Consider the following 14,944-nt stretch of genomic DNA (forward strand, 5'->3'; position numbering starts at 1 on the left):
CAATACTAAACAGAAGAAGCGAAAACAGGTCGAATTATCTCTGACTAATAGGGCAGAGCGACCGTGTAGCAGGATGTACCAGGCATAGGAAAATAGAAGCGAAAACAGGTCAAATTATCTCTGACTAATAGGGCAGAGCAACCGTGTAGCAGGATGTACCAGTAACAGGAGAATAGTGTGCCAGTCTCAGGAGGGATGTGGCCAACGGATGGAATTTAGTTTGGCAGGATGATCGCACGAAGACAGCAAACTATGCCAGGATAGTCACATATAAGGAATGGGATAAATAAGAGTAAGGGGCAACAGGCTTAGAGTAATGGGAGAAGTAAACAGAGGCGGAGAGAAGCTAGACAAAGGTGGAGCAAAGCTAGAGCTTGTGATAGGCTACGCGCTTCAGTAAAAGTAACCAATGGGGTGAAAGGGGAGGACCGAGAGACACAGCTGAACAGCATAAATCAGAATGTAACCCTCAGATCGGGGTGCTTACTTGTGAGGCACCCGTTCTTGCAAGTACGTATCAATAAAATTCGCTGCTTCAGAATTTGACTTGGACTGCAATTTATTCATATGTGAGTTTTATTTCTCACAGACAATTGCATGAGACAGGAATCGAACCCGGGTCCCTGGCTCTGTGAGGCAAGTGTGCTAACCACTGAGCCACTGCGTTGCCCAAATGGGCTTAAGTTAAGGCATCAAGCTTTAGAGTTAGCACGTGAAAGGGAATGGATAAGGCAGATAGGGAGAAGTTATTTCTGTTGTTTGATGCATCTTAGAATCATGGAATGCTTACAGTGTAGCCCATTGAGTCTACACCGGCTCACAGTAATCTACCTCAACCCCCGCACCCCCCCCACCCCCTCACACCCCTGACCCTGTCTCCATAACTCTGCATTTTCCAAGGCTAATCCACATAGCCTGCACACTATTGAGCAATCTTTTCAGCGCAGGGTAGGGATAGTAACCAATAAATAGCAATAAATGGAAAGGTATTCAGAATTAAGCATTTCAGAAGGTCTTTGTGGGTACTGACAAATACTATGTAAAAGGTAAAAGTTGATGATGAATGTCTCAGCCTTATTAGAGTATTAATCTATTGTTTGTTTTTCTATGTTCAGTGTATCTAACTTAAATGTATATTTTATGAAATGTGTATTAATATTGTTTTATATCAGCTGTCTTTGTTAACTAGATTAATAGAATCCCTACAGTGTGGAAGCAGGCCATTTGGCCCATCAAGTCCACACCAACCCTCTGAAGAGCATCCCACCTCCCAACATTTCCCATGGCTAATCTACCTAACCTGCACATCTTTGGACTGTGGGAGGAGACCGGAGCATCCGGACTAAACCCACGTAAACACAGGGAGAATGTGCAAACTCCACACATTCATCCCAGGATGGAATCGAACCCCGGTCGCTGGCGCTGTGAGACATCAATGCCAACCACTGTGCCACTGCAGATTCAATTAATCTCAACACCCTTTCTCTATAACTTTTCCATTTTAAGTAGCTTTCTTTGGGGCAGCACAGGGGCTCAGCAGTTAGCACTGTTGCCTCACAGCACAAGGGGCCTGGGTTCAATTCCCACCTCGGGCGACTGTCTGTGTGGAGTTTGCACATTCTCCCCGTGTCTGCGTGGGTTTCCTCCAGGTGCTCTGGCTTCCTCACACAGGTCAGGTGAATTGGCCATGCTAAATTGCCCATAGTGTTAGGTGCATTAGTCATGGGAAAATATAGGGTAGGGGGATGGGTTGCTCTTCGGAGGGTCAGTGTGGACTTGTTGGGCCAATACAAAAAAGGGAAAGGCCTGTTTCCTCACTATAGGGAATCTAATCTAAAGTATTTCTCAAATGCCCTTTCAGAAAATTATTATTGAATTTGCTTCTTCAGTCGTTCAGGGTCCTAATAAAGTCACTAATTGGTCAAGGTTCTGCAGTAAAAGGACTTCGGGGGAAAGGCTGTATAAAGACTACGTTGAGGGAACGTTGTCGTGCTTGTGAGCTACAGTGAGGTTAGAAATGAAAATGTTACTTACTCATTTTCGTCCTCCTCATCATGGTCTGGGTCATCAACCCACAAAGTACAACGGGCATTTTTGGAAACCTTGTCTGACCAACAGCAAGACATTGTCTCGAGGTAATCAACTGTACACCGCAAACCTTCATCTCCTGTTCCAAAAGACAGTGGGAAACAAAGAGGATTGTAAATTTACTTTCACGGCTGGAACTCTCACCCGCCAATACAAGAAATTAACCCGCACGCAACTGGTGAGCTGTGAGTCGCCAGGGATGCCAGGTCTTGTTCCTCATTGCCACAAGACAGGGGACCCTCCCACACAGAGAAATGAAGGATCAAGCCGCTGCCATTACAAAGGGAAGTGGCAATCTGGCCCGGCCAGGACAAAACCATGGATCTCGAAGGTGAAGAGAGGATGTAATCTCCGCATGGACTGCAATGATTCACCACCACCTTCTCAGGACCAAGTGACTCATAGAATTACCAAGAATTTGCAGGATACAGACTGATCCAGCCGGTCAGTGATGGTAAGAGTGCACTAGCTCTTGCCCTTGCCAGTTTATAGAACCTAATCAGTGTAGGGTCAGAGAGTCACAGAGCTGTACAGTATGGAAACAGACCCTTCGGTCCAAATCATCCATGCCGACCAGATATCCTAAATTAATCCAGTCCCATTTGCCAGCACTTGGCCCAAATCCCTCTATTCATATACCCATCCAGATACCTTTTACATGCTGTAATTGTCCCAGCCTCCACCACTTCCTCTGGCAGCTCATTCCATACACACACCACTCTCTGCGTGAAAAAGTTGCCCCTGAGGTCCCTTTTAAACCTTTCCCCTCTCACCTTAAACTTATGCCCGCTAGTTCTGGACTTGCCTACCTTTGGGAAACCATCTTGACTATTCACCTTATCCATGCCCCTTTTGACTGTATAAACCTCTATATTTCCGTAGCTCCAGGGAAAATAGCCCTAGCCTATTCAGTCCTCGATTCCTTTCTTCCTCGTATTTGACCAGTTCTCGGTTAAATGCATTGGTGCTCATCTCGATGGAGCACTTGAAATGCAGTGGGCCGTGTCCCTGCCTCTGAACCTGGGTTCAAGTCTGACTCCAGGGCTTTCAGGTGGTCAAGAAAGGGCTTCGAAAGCTCCTACAACAGGCAGTAACAGCAGAAGTGTCAGCCTCACTTGAGTGCTGGCCCTCAGGTGACAGCTGGTCAGTGAGGCGTTAATAATCCCTTCTTTGAGGGATTTACTCACAGAAACAGGCATAAGCAAAAGCACTGTTTGACTTCATATGTCACTTGCTATAAGAGGAATAACTGTAACCACTCCTTATTGTAGTGTGTTCCATATCTAACCATTCTCTAAGTAAAGATATTTCTCCTGCTCTCATGCTCACTTGTCTGTTAAGTGTAAACTGGAGGAAAACATCTCATCTCCAGACCAGGCACTTTATAACCTTCTGGACTTTAATGTTGACTTCAACACCTTCAACCTGTGAACCCACTCCCATTCCTTCCCTTTCTTTTAGCTTTATTTGTTACATTCTCTGTCACCTCTTCCCTCCCCCCACCCCAGTGGGATTGTCTGTCCTTTCCAGTCTGGCAGCTAGGACACACCATCATTCTCCTATTTTCACAGTCTGATCGCTTAATCTGAACTATCGACATCCTTTCTCCCCCAGCACTGCAACCATCTCCCCGACTATTGCAAAAATGCTGCCCCCTCCACACTTCAGCTCTGACGATGAGTCATCTAGACTTGAACACTTAGCTTGCTGTCTCTCCATGGATGCTGCCTGACCCACTGTGATCTCCAGCACTTTTTGTATTCAGTTTCTCCTAAACCCTATTGTATTTATCCACAACCGCCTGATGAAGGAGCAGCGCTCCGAAAGCTAGTGCTTCCAAATAAATCTATAACCTGGTGTTGTGTGATTTTTAACTTTGTACTTGATACTTCAGTGCCTAGCTCTGATTTCACCCACAAGCTGAAACATATCCTCAACGGCTATCCTATCAACCCATTTTAATCTTAAATCTCTTGATTATAGATAATAATCATTAAAGAATGCTGTGGCTTTAATAGTTTCACCCACAGCATAACATAAGCAAACATATTCTCGGGCGGTGGCGGGGTGGGGGGGGGGGGAGTTAACTTGCAAAACATAACAGTATTTTCATAAGCAGGTAAGTAGATAAGAAAAACATTTTTCTGACGTACCAATGTGGCACCCTAATCCTGATGTCCATAACAAGGTGGTGAGGGCAATAAACAGTTGAAGTCCAAATCCTTTCATCCTTTGACGATGCTGTGAAAGCAAAAAGGAAAGCGTTCAGAAAAGATTTACAAGGATGTTGCCGGGGTGGGAGGCTTTGAGGGAGAGACTGGATAGGCTGGGGCTATTTTCTCTGGAATGTCGGAGGCTGAGGGGTGACCTTGTAGAGGTTTATAAGATCATGAGGGGCATGGATAGGATAAATAGCCAAGGTCTTTTTCCCAGGGTAGGGGAGCCCAAAACTAGAGGTCATAGGTTTATGGTGAGAGGGGAAAGATTTAAAAGGGACCTCAGGAGCAACTTTTTCAGGCAGAGGGAGGCGTGTGTATGGAACGAGCTGTCAGAGGAAGTGGTGGAGGCTGGCACAATTATAGCATTTAAAAGATTGGGGTATGAATAGGAAGAGCTTAGAGCATATGAGACATAAGCTGGCAAATGGGATGAGATTTATTTAGGATATCTGGTCAGCATGGATGAGTTGGATCAAAAGTTTTGTTTCTGTGCTGTACATCACTATGACAAAACTAATTATCCTTCCTTATAACATATTTGTTCACTCTAAGGAATGCAGGAATCAAGCTCACATTTCCTCTCTGGTTATCACATACACAGACCTAAACCAACATAGCCCTACTCAGACTAAGGGGGATTGACTGATTGATTTACTGTCACGTGTACTGAAGTACAGTGAAAAGCTTTGTTTGTGAGCAGTACACCCAGATCATAGTAAGCAAGGAAGCACAGATCTGAAAGACTTAGACAGAGGCATATGGGTTACACTGCACTAGGTATGCACCAGGCAAGATCAACTTTAGCAAGATCAACGTTATTTGAGGCTGGAGAGCCCATTCGTCAGTCTAATACTGGCCAGGAAGAAGCTGTTCCTGAACCTGCTGGTGTGTGTGTGTTCAGGCTTCTGTATTTCCTGCCTGATGGAAGAGGTTGTAGGAGATCTATTACTGGGAGGTGATGGGTCTTCGATGATGTTGGCAGCCTTTCTGCAGCAGTGAGCCGTGTAAATGGAGTCCATGGATGGAAGATTAGCTTCTGCGATGGGTCTGGGCTGTGCACACCATACAACTTATCACTGTCTCATAATCCAGAGTGCCAGGTTAATGTTCTGGGAACGTGGGTTTGTATCCCACCCTGGCAGCCAATAGGATATGAATTCAACGAATGAATCTCGTGTATGAAGTTAGACTCATCATTGGTGACAGTGACGATTAGATTAGATTCCCTACAGTGTGGAAACAGGCCCTTCGGCCCAACAAGTCCACACCAACCCTCCGAAGAGTAACCCATCCAGACCCATTCCCCCTACATTTTATCCCTGGCAAATGTACCTAACACTACAGGCAATTTAGCATGGTCAATTCACCTCACCCGGACATCTTTGGACTGTGAGAGGAAACCCACACTGACACGGGGAGAATGTGCAAACTCCACACAGACAGTTGCCTGTGGCTGGAATCGAACCCGGGTCCCTGGCGCTATGAGGCAACAGTGCTAACCACTGAGCCACTGTGCTGCCCTTATCATTGGTTGTTGCAAAAACAACGTGAAATAATAAAAAGGCAGGAGAGCGGGTGGAGATTTGTGTTTACTGATGTCATGTTTAGTTTTTAAAGATTCTTTTGAGGGATGTGGACGTCACTGGTTAGGCAAGCATTGGTCTCTCATCCCTAGTTACAGATGGTTGCTCAACAGTAAGTGGTCATCAAATGGACATTTCAGAGATTGATGCAGGACAACAAATGAACATGAGGAGAACAGACGGGTAACCTGCTCTGTTGGCGTGGGATGGACACCAGGTTCCTAACTGCATGAGTCCAAACAACAAAAAGTCCTCTGTATGGAGTAGACCAACAAATATGGAGCCACTGGTCAGAGATACTTAGCTGCACAAAGAGTTGAAAAATTGAACTGGGATAAACCTGGTCATTTGTGGGATGGGAGCAGGAGAAGGAACACCAGATTGATCATACAATCCCTGCAGTGTGGAAGCAGGCCAATCAGCCCATACTGACCCTCCTAACAGCATCGCACCCAGACCCACCCTATCTCTGTATTTTCCATAGTCCATCTATCCAGCCTGCACATCCCTGGACACTATGGGCAATGTAGCATGGCCAATAATTTAGCATGGCCAATCCACCCTAATCTGCACATCTTTGGAGTGTTGGAGGAAACTGGAGCACCCGGAGGAAACCCACGTAGAGAATAGGCAAACTTCACACAGATGGTTGCCCAAGGCTGGACTTGGCACCATAGTTGCACCAAACCATAAGGCTACTCTCTCATTAGAATCTGATGGTGGTTTAACCTGAGGGTCTGAAGTGAGGGAAGAGATTGAGAAAGAGAGCCCTTCATGGTAACCTCAACCTGTGCAGGAATTGAACCCATGCTGTTAGCGTTAATTTGCATTGCAATCCAGCCAACTGAGCTTATTGATCCCACCTAATGCTTAATCAATTGAGTACAGAGAACAATGATCAGTCAGCAGACCAACACGATCAAGCACAGATCCATTAAGCTGTTGAGTAGGATAGTCAATACTAACATTTTTCCCTTCGCTCCGCAGCGTAGGAGACTGAGGGGATGATCTTACAGAGGTTTATAAAATCACGAGGGGCATAGATAAGGTAAGATAGCTGACAGCTTTTGCCCATGGCCGGGTGGAAGAGGGCATAGGATTATGTTGAGTGGGGAGAGATACAAAAGGGTCAGGGGGATAATCTTTTCTCAGACAGAGAGTGGGGAGTGTCTGGAATGGGCTTCCAGAGGTAGTGGTGGAGGCGAGTGCAATTTTGTCATTAAAGAAACATTTAGAAAGGGACATGGATGGGATGGGAATGGAGAGATATGGACCAAACGCAGGCAAATGGGACTAGATTAAACTGGGTGGCATGGGCATGATGGGCCGAAGGGCCTGCTTTGATACTGTAGACCTCCATGACTCGAAGACTCATTGGTATGATTTGAGGATGTAAATGTTTGCCATAAATGAAAAGCTGACTTTACTCACATACTCAAATATTAATCCAGACTTTATTTCGCACCTTACTTACTAGCACCGCAGAAGCTGATGAAGCATGGCAAACAGGAACCGCTTGTGAAAATAGACTGGTCATTTGACTGTTATCAAAGTATTTAACATTTAGCACAGGAAACTGAACCTTGACTTTGGTATAGTGAACAAACACAGCACAGGATACTGCTGCAGTTGGTCTTGTACCTCATCAGCTTTACCCTGTTCTTAATTAGGGATGGTTAGCTCTGTGTTTGAATTTATAACAGCCAACGCAAGTCAAAGATACACCTGTAAGATTGTCCGCTACACCCACCATTTCATCCATAGTCTCACTCCTGTCTATCTCTGTTATTTCCTCCAGCCCTTTCACTCTGCGATTTCTACGGTTCCTTCAATTCTTGCCTCTTGTGCCTTCCTGATACCCCCACATCGTTGACCATGCCGTCAGCTGTCTTGATCTTAAGTTCTGGAATCCCAACACTTCTTTGCTTCTCTCTCCTCAATAAAAAAAACTTCTTAAAAGATCTCAGAGCAAGGCTTTGGTCACCTGTCTGGTATTCCTTCATGTGGTTTGGTATCTAATGCTGTCTGATGACTCTACTGGGCATGTTTTTCGACGTTAAAGGCTCTGTAGGTGAATCAAGCTACACGATTAAAGCCAATTATGTTAAAATGCCAGAATGCTCACAAACTGGGGCTGTTAACCTGGTCCAATCAGGGAGCTCTGGCTGACTGATATAAGCAGGAGATTCAGAGAGTCTCCTCATTTCTCGGGACTGGCTCTGAGCTGACTGGTCAGTACAAGCCATGTACTGTGCACACAAAGGGTGATTGGGTGATAGGATACCAGCCTCTGTGCAGAATGTTACTAAGCATTCAATAGCAGAGCAAAGTTCCCACCAAATTCTTGCTCTCCTCCCTCTGTGAAATGAGGTAAAAAGATCCCAACACAATCCATTCCCACACAATAGCCACGATGTGGATTTGGTATTCCATTGAAGCACCCAAACCTAAATATGCCTGTTTAAAGTTAGATTGGCTCCCATCGCTAATGATCACAAAGCAAGATGTCAAATTCTCTCCTGCTGTTTGTTTACAAAATAAAGAAAGTGAAAGGCAGCACATGACCTCTTTATCTTTGTATCAATTCTCTCCACCTACAATGCTGCACGTCTTTTGCAAAGACTCAGCTTTACAAAACTTGATAACCCGATAATGTCTTGTGGGCGTGAAGCCCACAACACAAAGCTGAAAATTAGCACCAAAATGGAGGTTTCAGTTGGTGTTGGGCTGCTCAGTTTAGCAGCAAGTTTACTGCAGTGGTGTGGGACAGCAAGATGAAAACTTGAGTTTGAGGTTGAATTCTATGGTCACTGCAGCAGAGAGACAATTTGAGTTTGTACTGGACCACGTAATATCTGACCGATGCAAGTTGAGAATGGGATCAGACTCTTTAAATAAATTTGATTTAGAAAGTGCATAGAAGTTTAAATGTAGATATCCTGTATGTTTTTCATTTTTTTGCTTCATAATAATCGTAAATTTAATGAGTGGACCTAAGTAACGAAGGAAACAAAAACAGAAATTGCTGGAAAAGCTCAGCAGGTCTGGCAGCATCTCTGGAGAGAAATTGGAGTTAACGTTTCGGGTCCAGTGACCCTTCCTCAGAACTGATGGTAGTAGTGAAGGAAAGTTTGATTGAAAGAAAAGTTAAGAAATAACTGCTTTACATAAATGGGTAATTTAATCCAAAAGGGTAACTGTATTTGTGGAGGCAACCACCTGATGAAGGAGCGACGCTCCGAAAGCTAGAACTTCCAACTAAACCTGTTGGACTATGACCTGGTATTGTGTGATTTTTAACTTTGTATTTACGGAGAGGGTGAGCTATTGTGCCTAATTTAATATCAGTCCAGTTCTTGATTTCCCACACCCTGCAGTAAATTATATTACTAACACTAATATGGATGAGCCATGTTTAGGCATTATGTTCTGAGGAAGCATCACTTGACTTGAAAGGTTAACCGTGATTTCTCTCCACTGATGCTGCCAAACCTGCTGAGCTTTTGCAGCAATTTCCGTTTTGGTTCTGATTTACAACCAGAAAGACAACTGAAGCAGATACATGGGAACTATACAACTGTACAAGTTGCTCTCTAAGGAGAAAGTGAGGACTGCAGACGCTGGAGAGTCAGAGTCAAAAGGTGTGGTGCTGGAGAAGCACAGCAAGTCAGGCAGCATCTGAGGAGTGAGGGGAATTGACATATCAGGTAGGACCCTTCATCAGGAATGGATTCCTGATGAAGGGCTTATGCCTGGAACGTCGACTGTCCTGCTCCTTGGATGATACCTGACCTGCTGTGCTTCTCCAGCATCACAGTTTTCGCCTCAGTTTCTGCAGTTCTTTCGGTTTTTATCCATTACGTTTAGGAATTAGTTCTTGCTCCAAGGGCTCAATGATGAGGACAGGTTGGGTAGGTTCAGTTTGTGTTCCCTCGAGGATAACCAATAAAAGAATCTGATTTGAGGTGTGTTAAGTATGAAAGGTCTAAATTGAGGTGAAGTTATTCCTGTGAAGGCAGGGAGACGCCTCCAGAACAAAGGGGCTTGGCATCAAAATTCAGTGAAGAAGAGTAATGTCAGGAAGCAATTCTTCATGTAAAGGATGGCAGAGATTTAGATTAGATTAGATTAGATTACTTACAGTGTGGAAACAGGCCCTTCGGCCCAACAAGTCCACACCGCCCCGCCGAAGCGCAACCCACCCATACCCCTACATCTACCCCTTACCTAACACTACGGGCAATTTAGCATGGCCAATTCACCTGACCTGCACATCTTTGGAGTGTGGGAGGAAACCGGAGCACCCGGAGGAAACCCATGCAGACACGGGGAGAATGTGCAAACTCCACACAGAGAGTCGCCTGAGGCGGGAATTGAACCCGGGTCTCTGACGCTGTGAGGCAGCAGTGCTAACCGCTGAGAAACCTCTCACATCAATACTATATATCATAGAGTCCCTACAGTGTGGAAACAGGCCCTTCAGCCCAACAGATCCACACCAACCCTCTGAAGAGCAACCCACCCCTCCAACCCATATTTATCCTGACTAATGCACCTAACCTACACATCCGTGAACACTATGGGCAATTTAGCATGACTAACCTGCTTTAGGAGGAAACTGGAGCACTCAGAGGAAACCCACACAGACACGGGGAGAACATGCAGACTCCACACAGACAATCACTCGAGGCTGGAGTCAAACCCAGGTTCCTGGCGCTGTGAGGCAGCAGTGCTGAGCGCTGAGCCACCGTGCCACCAAGGCTGAGAGAGGTTGATCAGTCAGTGAATCGAGGGTTACAAGGAAAGAGTAGGAAAGTGGACAAGGGGAGTGTCAGATCAACCATGATCCCATTGAATGGTGCAGCAGGTTCAAGGGGCTGAAGTTTTCCACTCCTGCTCCTATCCTTTACCAGTCTGATGGAGTCAAAACGTCGTCGAGGCTAAGGATTAGTTGACCATTTCAAAACTGAGATTTGGAGGCTTTTGTGAGGTAAGGAAATTCTGGTTTGAAGGTATAATCCAACTGAAGAGAGGGGCTGAATGGTCTCTGTCTGGTACACACCAGGAGTGGAAGTAGCAGATAAACTCCCTCAAATGTTACTAGCTGCTCAGTCAATGTGGATTCAATTACAGGACAGGACAGATTCCCGATTGGAAAGGAAATATGGGGGCTTGTTGCTGGGGGCAGAGTGCAGGTGAATGATCCTTCTAATGGGTCAGGTACACGAACCAAAATTGTAGGTTTAGCTTCTTTGATATATTTTTTAAAAAATGAATAAGTTACACAGTTACAAGCCCAAAATAAAACTCAATTTTTTTTTACATATAGAGCAAAAAGGCAATATTGGAGAAACCACAAACTGAACATTATGTACCCGGAATCTGCTTCTGCCTGGTAGATGTTCCCTCTGGTGAAATCCTACCTTTCATGGTTGGTAATGAAGTGGCATAGGCTATAATACAAAGCAAGGCGAAAGTGGGTACTGCAGATGCTAGGGATTAGAGTCAAGATCAGAGTGGTGCTGGAAAAGCACAGCAGGTCAGGCAGCATCTGAGGAGCAGGAAAATCGATGTTTCAGGCAAAAGCATTTCCATGATGAAGGGCTTTTGTCCAAAACGTCAATTTTCCTGCTCCTCAGATGCTGCCTGACCTGCTGTGCTTTTCCAGCACCACTCTGATCTTGATTATAATACAAAACAGCAAAGGTATTCCCTATCTGGTATTATTATGGGAGATAGAGGCAGTGCTGGTACTGAGGAAGGGATTCATTGCCTGAGGTGGAGAGAGTGAGGTGATGTCTTGTCAATGAGATGTTATTCTGAGGTCCCAGTCATCTCAAATGGGGACAAAGTGATCCCAAAGGCATGAGGAAAAGCAAGGGAGCTCTCCTGGATTCTTCAATCAGCGTCACTAAAAGTTGGTTCTCTTGATCAGGATGTGGGATCTCGCTGTGCACAGATTGGCTGCCACATTTTCTACATTCCAGCAGTGATGACACTCCGAAGAAACTTCATCAAACTGTAACACGCTTTGGGATTGCCCCAGGCTGTGAGAGGTGCTACACAAATGCAAGTTGTCCTTTGTCTGTAGCAGGTTACAGAATCTTCCAGAAGACTGGGACCGCCCAAACATTCAATCTAATGATGTGATGAAGAGAAATGAGAAGACTAGCAGCCAACCCTAAGTGATTTCAGTAAAGAGTTAAAGGCTGGGGTTTTATGGGGGCACTTGGGTAAATGTTATTCTGTTTCGGAATGTTTTCTGTTTCAATGGTTTCCCCTTCAACCGTCTCTCACTGGGAGGACTTGGTGTATGTTTACACTGTCAGTGTCACCAAGCCTACTCAGCATTTAACAGGTTAACTCTGTCACTTCCTGTTATGTAACCAGACTGAAAGACATCTATGGTGATTGACAGGTCAATTATATCAGAGTCTCTCATCATGAGGGACTCTCAGCTACTGCTTTTGTTGACATTTGTCAGCTCTCAAAGCCATTTGATACACACACGTTGTACCCACAAGTGCTTCACTGTTGTGCGCTGTAGGGTGAAAAATTAGCAACGCTTTCATACAATCAGAGAATCCTAGGATGGTTACAGCACAGAATGAGGCCATTTGGCTAATCATGTTTCCACTGGCCCTCTGCAAGAGCAACGTACCTAGTCCCACTCACTTACAGTTTTCAGGTGTTTATTTGAAAGGCCGGGTTGAATCTACTCTCCCACACTCTCAGGCAGTGAACCCTAGATCCTAATCTCTTAAATCTGCCTTTCCTACACTCTCAGACAATGGACTCTAGATCCTAATCTTGGAAATCTACCTCTCCTGCGCTCTCAGGCAGTGAACCCTAGATTCTAATATCTTAAATCTACCTCTCCTACACTCTCAGGCTATGTGTGTAGATCTTAACCTCTCATTGTGCAAAATAACTTTTCCACTGTTTGCTTTAAATCTTCAACCAATCATTTAAATGGACGAATCCTTGGATTCTTGACCCATTTGCTAAGTGGAATAGTTTAATCTCCCTATCTACTCTGCCCGGAACTCCTGTCATGATTTAAAAAAGCCTTGATCTCTTCTTCTCAAAGTGGAAAAATGCCTGTCTCACTGGAGCGGCGACATCAGTAAAATCCCTGGAATGTTTTCTGGATGCTACATAATTCCTTCACATCCTTCCCCAACTGTGGCGCTCAGAATTGGACGCAATGGTTGAGGATGAGGCTGAACCAATGTGTTATAAAGATTTATCCTCCTGTTATGAATAGACAAGATAGAAGCAGGGAGGGTGTTTCCACTGGTGGGTGAAACTGGAACTAGGCCACACAGCCTCCAAATAAGGGGGGGGGGGGGCGGGGGGGGGGGGGGAGGGGGCAAGGGGGAGCAGATATGGACTGAGTTCAAGAGGAACTTCTTCACCCAAAGGATTGTGTATCGATGAAATTCCCTGCTCAGTGAAGCAGTTGAGGTGACTTTGTTGAATGTTTTTACGACCAACATAGACAGATGTTTGAACAGTTAAGGAGTTAAGGGTTAGGGTGAGTGGGCGGGTAAGTGGAGCTGAGTCCACAATAAAGATCAGCCATGATCTTATTGAATGTGGAGCAGGCTCGAGGGACCAAATGGTCTATTCCTGCTCCTAGTTCTCATGTTCCAAAGTGTTCTATTTCCCAATTTTATTTACCTAATTCCATCTCTTACAGCACTGTCACTGTTTTTGAGCTGAACACAGCTATGACTCAGTAATCATTGTCATAGAGTCACCCAGCACAGAAACAGACCCTTCGATCCAACGATCCATGCTGATCATAACCCTCCAAATATTTTATCCATGTGCTTATCTAAGTGTCTTTCAAATGTTGTAAGTGGACCTGCATCCATCACTTCCTCTGGGAGTTCATTTCACACATGAACCACGATCTCTATAAAAAAATTGCCCCTCCTGTCTTTTTCAAATTTTTCTCCTCTCACCTTAAACATATGCCCTTTAGTCTTAAAACCGCCCACTGTAGGGAAAAAGACACCTGCCATTCACCTTATCTATACTTCTTTTGATTTTATAGATCTCTACAAGATCACCTCTCAACCTCTCACACTCCATTGAAGTCCCAGGGCGAAAGTGAGTACTGCAGATACTGGAGATCAGGGTCAAGAGTAGTGTGGTGCTGGAAAAGCACAGCAGATCAGGCAGCATCCGAGGAGCAGGAAAAGCGATGTTTCAGGCAAAAACCCTTAATCAGGAATGATGATGAAGGGCTTTTGCCCGAAACATTGATTTTCCTGCTCCTTGGATGCTGCCTGATCTGCCGTGCTTTTCCAGCGCCACACTAATCTAGACTGAAAAAGGTCCCAGCCTCTCCTTACAGCATACACCCTCCATTCCCAGCAACATCCTGGTAAATCTCTTCTGAAGCCTCTCCAGCTTAATAATATTCTTAACAGGGCTATCAGAACTGCATACTGTATTTCACAAGAAACCTCACCATTGTCCTGTACAACCTCAACACGATGTCCCAATTCCTGTACTCAAAGGTCTGAGCAATGAAGGCAAGGGTGCTAAATACCTTCTTAACCACCTTTTTTATGTGCTTTGCAAACTCCAAAGAACTATGTACCTGAACCCCTAGGTCTCTCTGTTCTACAACAATACCCAAAACTTGAAAACTTTGATTAGGATTTAAAATCAAATCTGCATGTGCAATTACCTATATACATGAACAGTGCTTTAACAATAAGAATTTACCTTTATGGATTAGGATTTAAAATCAAATCAGCATGTGTGATTACCCACATACATGTACAATGCTTCAGCAAGAAGAACTTACATTTATGTAGCCTCCTTTAACATAATTAGCGCTGCTTTGGTGTGGCATTCCTTTGCTGTGTTGTATTGAGTGATCTCATGTACAATTCAGCAACACTTGTATCATGTTACTGTTGTAAGATTATCACAAGTGTTTTAAAGGTTTATCAAACAAGATTTGACACAAAACCATGCAAAAAAAAAATAATTAAGAGCTTGGCATTGAGTACTGCTGAAAATAGACATTCTATT

General features: G+C 44.6%; 1 protein-coding gene across 1 annotated transcript in view; it reads right to left on the reverse strand.

Annotated features, from left to right (window-relative positions):
• LOC140488942 (interleukin-2 receptor subunit beta) overlaps nucleotides 1–14,944 on the reverse strand; it is a 110,392-nt gene that overhangs the window by 34,091 nt on the left and 61,357 nt on the right. Inside the window, exons 4-5 of the mRNA XM_072588160.1 lie at nucleotides 4,242–4,329; nucleotides 2,035–2,167 (exon numbers count right to left, since the gene is read on the reverse strand). Of these exons, the coding sequence (XP_072444261.1) occupies nucleotides 2,035–2,167; nucleotides 4,242–4,317 (209 nt within the window). The 5' untranslated portion in view covers nucleotides 4,318–4,329. The remainder of the gene's footprint in view (nucleotides 1–2,034; nucleotides 2,168–4,241; nucleotides 4,330–14,944) is intronic.

Source organism: Chiloscyllium punctatum, chromosome 18 (assembly GCF_047496795.1).
Source record: "Chiloscyllium punctatum isolate Juve2018m chromosome 18, sChiPun1.3, whole genome shotgun sequence".
Taxonomy (NCBI): Eukaryota; Metazoa; Chordata; class Chondrichthyes; order Orectolobiformes; family Hemiscylliidae; genus Chiloscyllium; species Chiloscyllium punctatum.